This window comes from Sebastes umbrosus, chromosome 18 (genome assembly GCF_015220745.1).
Source record: "Sebastes umbrosus isolate fSebUmb1 chromosome 18, fSebUmb1.pri, whole genome shotgun sequence".
In the NCBI taxonomy this organism is placed as follows: domain Eukaryota; kingdom Metazoa; phylum Chordata; class Actinopteri; order Perciformes; family Sebastidae; genus Sebastes; species Sebastes umbrosus.
In genome coordinates this window covers 22,699,785-22,706,476 of record NC_051286.1, presented here as the reverse complement: position 1 = coordinate 22,706,476, position 6,692 = coordinate 22,699,785, and the positions used below count along the sequence as shown (strand labels likewise).

Here is a 6,692-nt window from a genome sequence, read left to right as displayed (position 1 = left end):
AAACATAGCAATGTACTGCTAGCAACATTGCTCTGAAGGCCATAGCTGTACATACGTACTGTATAGAATCAAAGAAATGCAAGTTAGGAACGCTTTGAACTGTTTTTATCCTTTCTAAAGTTGTGTGCAGACTCCTCCAGTCCTCATCAAGTAACACAAGAGCAAAATGAATAAAAACAATAAAATGCTTGTATTAACTTTTATTTGAATTTCTTTTGGACCCTCCAAATTATTCGTCCACAGGCCTGGTCAGGTTTGTTTTGACCATGTGTCCGTCTTTTTGTCCCCTCAGACCAGCCAGGTAGACCTTAGGTTTGGGCACGTTGCTCTCGCCGTCTCTCTTGGTTTGACAGGCTTTTTCCTTGGACAGCCAGGTCTGAGAGACGTTCTCCCGTCTCAGGTGGCTCAGATTGGTCTGCGTCGAGTGCGTCACTTTGGTCAAGAGATCAGCCTAGAATTACAGACATTCAAAAAAATATTGCTGCTTTTCTTTTACGCTTAATATGCAGTTCCTGGTGTATTGTGTGTTGTTTGATGCTAAGAGAACTTCACAGTGACTATGACTCATTCACATCTATAATTCGGACTCACCAGTTTGATAGCTTTTCTTCGCAGCTCCCACTCGTTCCACTCGTACGACTTGACGATGTTTGTCTCCACTGGGTGGATGTCTGTCTGTGTGCCGCTCTCGCACTTGATGATGGGCTTTACCAATAAACTCTCTCCTGGCTGAAGCTGCAAAAAAACACAAGTTTGGATCAAGCTCCCAGTAATAGAGTCACAGCCACAAATATCAATTCTCAATGTTACCACCAGGTGTATTAATAAACTATATGAATAAATAAATAGAAACAACAAATAAACAAAGGAATGCATTTTCAAATCCTACATGTGGTGGCTTTAATACAATGTATTCAGAGTGATATTTATTATTATAGGTGTCCAAACTATGGAAGTTGTGTTGTGTAAAGATGTGGCTCTGTAACTGATTCCTGTGCAGAAGTGAGAATACTCGACGTGGAAGAGGCTGCTAACCTCTGCGTAAGTACTGACGCAGGAAAATTGTTGGTGGAGTTTGAGGAGTTGGATGAGTTCAGGGGAGCGCTTGGCTTTCTCGGCCACCTCTGCAATGAAGTCGTCCGGATTGGAGGCAAACTTTAAGGCAGCTTCTTTGGACCTAAAAACAAAGAGCTTCTCCTTGTGTTTAAGGACTCCAATTTGTGGATTACCTGCAACAGAAATGTCAAATATTCCAAACTGAGCAGGTTAGATTAAGGATGCTCATTGTGTGCCTTTAAACAGAATGTACTGTATATATTGAGAAAAAGATCGGATGAAATAAATGGTATTACCATGACATATTACATATACGTGGATAAGAATTGGCAGATGTGTCTCATACACATTTGTCAATTCTGAAAGGATAACTTTGGTATTTTTCAACCTGGACCTTATTTTCCCATGTTTTTGTGTCTAAGTGACTAATGGGGACCGTGTGAGTGTGGCAGTGGTGACTTTGGGGGTTGTCGGTGGTGTTATAGCTGTGAACGTAACTGTAGCAGACAGTGTGTGTACAGTTTACTTGCCGGTGAATAAATGCTACGAGGCTACAACTCCTCCGCTCAAGACGGGAGCCAACTTCCTGTATCTGTAACTCCGGCTCAGACTCTCTTAGGGAGGGCTCAGCAGGTGGACCAGCTTTTCTCCTTAAACTGAAAAGCCGCTCTTCTGAGTTTTGCTCAGCTTTTTAATTCATTATTAATATTTCTTTTAACCGTTTAACCGAAAATTCTTAATGTCCATTAACGGTTAATTATTAACATCCCTAACCGGAATTTAGGGGTGAGCAGGGAGCTGAGCCTCAAGGTGAAGTTCAATTTTACCACTCAATCTAAGTCCAGCCCTCACCAATGAACTTTGGGTAATGACCGAAAATCCCAAATGAGTTTTCTTACAGTGTGGCTGTGTTAGCCTAAGAGATAAGATGAGGGACGAGTAAAACCACAAGGAGACACCAGCGTAGACCCAGAAGACGCTGGAAGTATTATATAAATTATTTGGCCTTAACCCAGAAAGAGCCAAAAGACATGGCAGGGGAGACGCACATCTTGGCTCTCTCACTTAGCCTGCTGCCACCACAACCTGGATGTTCCAGATAAGCGACAAAAAACGGATGGACGGATGGAGATCAGGGAGGCTGTGGGATGCAGCCAGGAGGAGGCTATGACTGTTATGTATACGGAAAAAAAAAAAATACATTATTTTTATAATTAGAAAAGGCACTACTTTTTGTTCACTGATACAATGGTCAGCAAACCTTATTAACAAGTGAAGTAGTACGTCAGCGGAGGGATACCTGTATGATTGAATTTGCACTTGAACAGCAAAAACACTTAGAATAGATACTCCATAGTTTGTTTGAAGCATGCTGAGGTCTCTACCCATCTGCCCAACCTTTCCTGATATCACATTGGTGTATCATGAGAAAGAGTACCTTGAAGTAGAAGCCCATCGCTGTTCACAAGCGTGTAGCCACAGACTCCATTATACTGTAGCGGCAGCTCATCAAAACTGGCTGTTGTTTCCGGCAGGAACCACTCCTGTGTCTTCATCTCAGCTGGACCGATACGCTCATCTGAAAGGCATTATTAAAAAAATAAATCGCGTTTAAGCTTCTCCCCATAGTCCAGCTGTAATTGTGTGGAACATGGACTTCATTAGTTTAGAGTCTGACATACTGTAACCGCTGCCATACCTGAGGACTTGGTCATTCTCTGTTCGTCTGTCTTCACCTCTGACTCCTCCAGCAGGCCGTCCAAATAGGCCTCGGAAAAAATGTTGGCCTGAGAGGCAACAAAGGTCTGCAGGTTGTGCATGATGTTATTGAGGATGTTCAGCAGCTCAGCCTCATCCTGAAGTCCACACCACAGCTTTGACAGGGACTTGAAGAGGGGCTTAAAGACAACATGAGGAATGTCAAAAATGGGGCTGTAGAAATAACAAATAAAGGATTCCTTTAAGACATAATACAACAACACACGATAACAGCAGGGACCGAGACACTTACAAAAACCTTTGCGGTCGCTACGGCTGTCTTTGATTGCACGGTCTCTTTCAGCAGCTTCATCTGCGATGAGAACTCAGTCTGTAGGATTTCAACATGCTTGGCACATAAACACGCATCAGCCTGGTGGTAAAAGGGAAAACAACACATTTATCTTTTACCATACATTTCAAACATAAACCATGAATTCACCTGCTTGCATTTACTTAATAAGCTGCACAAATGGGTGTTCATCATGATATATAAATCCTCATTAAGATAACAATAGATGTAAGCTACTAGAAAATACCACATTGACACAAACCCTCATTCTGTTTGACCTCACCAGTAACATTTTGAGGAAAACTTCATGCTGCCTTGTGTTGTAGAGAGCCTGTTTGAGCAGGACAATGGGCACGTCACGTTCTCCAGGCTGACTGTCGGGGTCCGTTAGCTTCTCCAGCACGGCTGTGTATTTCCACGCCAAATTCTGTGACACACTCAGCTCGTTTTCTATGCTTTCACCGGTGACTGGAAGAGCTCCGTTAAGAGTTGCGGGCACTGCGGAGAGAATGTAAAAGGAAGAACCATCATTACCAAATGCAGTATTGATCAGAGTGAAGAAGATGACTTCTAATTTAATTTAACATCTTCTACCCGGCGTAAAGCTGCACACAGTGCTGCAACACTGTCATTGTTATAGTTTCATTTTCACGCCTAGCGTCCACGTTGTGCAAATACAAATGTACCTGTGCCCACGGGCGTGTTGGTCTCAAAATGAGGTGGTCAGGGGCATTGTTTTGCTTTAATGTAAATATTCTGCAAAGCACCTTATCTGTCAAATCTGCTAATGTGTCATATCTTTTAAGAAAGACACATTACATTGTCTGTATTGTGACATGTTTTTTTGTCTGGTGTAACGTACTTAGTTCATGGAGGTCAGTCTCCTCGCCTCCCTTCTTAATGGCTTTGTTGAAGAGTTGGATCCCTGTGACGATCATGGTGAGCTCATTGAGCTGCTCCTCCTTGTCCCTCTTTAAGAGCACCATGAAGGCTCCCAGTTCAGTCTGAGGGAAGATGCTCTGCAGGGCAGCTGGGACAAGAGAGGACGATGAGAACTTGAATTTACTAATCTGAGATTATAGTTTTTAATTGTGCAACACAGCTCTGCTTAAATCTGGATTTACTCACTTTAAACCTAGTTTTGCTAAACTGTGATTAGAACTAATCTTAAATTAAATGAATCCTTGTTGGTGCAACCCAGCCTTATAGTTTCCCAGAATTTAAAAGAACAAGTTGAATTGAAACCTGTAGCCTCTTGCACAGGGATGACATCTGTAGTTGAGCCCATGCTGGAGCGCAGCTGGATATAGGTGACGATTGTATGGTACAAAGCATCTAATTCCTCCCATGTTTTCACTCTGCTGTCAGTGATCTCCCTGCTCACTCCACTCAGCCTGGACTCCACCACCCGGTGGATTTCCTCAAGAAACTCACCTGCACAAACACCAGAAACTGCTTAGTCATCATATTCATATTAGAATTTGATGGCTACATTGACTGCATTCATAATGACAATACATTTAATCAGTTTGGGTTTCATGCTAAAGAGAATTCTACACATCCCTTATTTTAGAAACAAAGGAAACATTGAAAACATTGTTATATGTCATGTCATACAGTAACACTTACGTCGGGAGGTGTAATTCATATCAAAATACACTTGCATTTTGATCGTGTCGAGGGACGGGCTGCACTTTTCCATTAATTTATCCAGACACAGCTGTAAGACATGTTGCATTAGAAACAAACCAAGTGTGCTTTAGAGGGTCGGTATGCACACTGTGTGTTAATACCAGTATGAACACTATACCTGCAACACAATCAAATTTACAGTCAATATTAACAGTTAACTACGACTGAGTATCAGGGTCACATTGAGGAAAAAAAATAAATCTGAGATTTAAAGAATAAAGTCATAATATTATAAAGTAGTAATTGTACGTGTTATTTTAGAGGGGAAATACGTAGTGTGAAAATGAGAAACGTGGAGCATCTTGTGAAGTTATACTTTATCTTTTGGCACATCAGCACCACATTATCACCAGTATCAGGACCTTGAAAAGATTGTGCAAGAAACTGTGTTTATTCTGAAGAAAGAACAACACAGACCTGATGGGGAAACTGCCTCTTCTGTGGAGGCGGAAAGGACTTTTTTTCTCGTAAAGTTATGACTTTATTCTCGTAATATTACAACTTCTTTCTCGTAAAGTTACGACTTTATTCTCGTAATATTGCGACTTTTTTTCTCATAAGGTTATGTCTTTATTCTCGTAATATTACCACTTTTTCTCGTAAGGTTATGACTTTATTCTCGTAATATTACAACTTTTTTTATCGTAAAGTTACAACTTTATTTTCGTAATATAATGACTTTATTCTCAAAATCTCTGATTTTTTTTCCCTCAATGTGGCTCTAATACTGTGTCGTAGATAACTGAATAAATAGAACATGAAGAATTTAAATAATTAAACAACTTAAACAGATTTTATTTGTAGTGTCTTATAAAAGATATTGTAGTGGGACTTGACCCACTGACATTCAGGTAACAAACAAATATTTGGGTTAACTACATTAAAATGTAGCCTACATAATTACTTTACCAACATAATTATATTAGTAGTAACTTAAAGATCATCATATTTGTAGTCTAGCTCAGTCTGCGGCATCAGAATCATTTTCATGGTGACTTGATTTTCAAAAAAGCAAGAACTCCAGCAGGTTCAAACATCATAACTCACCTCTTCCAGTTTGTGGACGTCTTGTTTGGTCAGAGTTCGATCAACATTAAACCCATTTCTCGGGTCCAGAACAACAGCTTTCACCTGACAACATGTAAAAAGAACAACTAGTTAGATAAAGAACCGTATTATAAAGCAGTAGGGAGCTTGGAGTCACCCATGGGTGCCAGGCTGAGATCAACAAGGATAGTAACGTTAGGATGTTATCTTGACCTCCTGACTCCAGTAGTATAGCTGGCTGTTACTAACTACTGACCATGAAAGCAGCCAGAGTGTCAGACACCGCATGTCCTCTCCCCGCACACGCCCGCACGATGTCACCTATAATGTTCTTAATCACGCTTTCTGCCTGAGCTCGAGACATTTCTACTGATAGAAAGTAACTTTATCTGAACTACAGTTATAACCGGTTAACCTCGCTACATCCACTACAGCCTGTTGATCACTGGTTGCCATAGGAACCCTGAGGGATGCATTATGAGACAGTGTCCACTAGAGAGCAGGAGTGATAAACAGAAACACAACCTTCATCTCCATGTCCTACAGATAGCACTAAAATACTGCACACTGCGAAAACTACAGCCTTGTGTGATGCATTTCATCTGTAAGGTCCAGATAAAACAAGACATTACATATAATACATTACAACACAAGAAGCACTATAAAAATTCATGATTAAAAGATTAAAAAATATATATATACTGTATACATATATTAAAGGTGCCATAATATAAAAAAGTGAGATTTTCATGTTTTGTTTTTTTTTATTATAAAGCAGGCTTAAGTCCTATATAAATACTGTGAAAGTATCGAAACACTCAATCCACAGGGAAATACACACAGCCCG

General features: G+C 40.5%; 1 protein-coding gene across 1 annotated transcript; it reads right to left on the bottom strand.

Moving 5' to 3' along the window:
- Positions 1-210: 210 nt before the first annotated feature.
- On the bottom strand, positions 211-6,297 carry cfap206 (cilia and flagella associated protein 206). The gene is made up of 12 exons (XM_037750637.1): positions 6,102-6,297; positions 5,846-5,929; positions 4,736-4,826; positions 4,352-4,540; positions 3,969-4,136; positions 3,390-3,604; positions 3,068-3,187; positions 2,756-2,954; positions 2,495-2,635; positions 1,036-1,229; positions 592-735; positions 211-451 (listed from the first exon to the last, which is right to left on the bottom strand). The coding sequence occupies exons 1-12, from the start codon at positions 6,207-6,209 to the stop codon at positions 230-232; spliced, it is 1,875 nt and encodes a 624-aa protein (XP_037606565.1). The 5' UTR covers positions 6,210-6,297; the 3' UTR covers positions 211-229.
- Between the last annotated feature and the right edge of the window lie 395 nt (positions 6,298-6,692).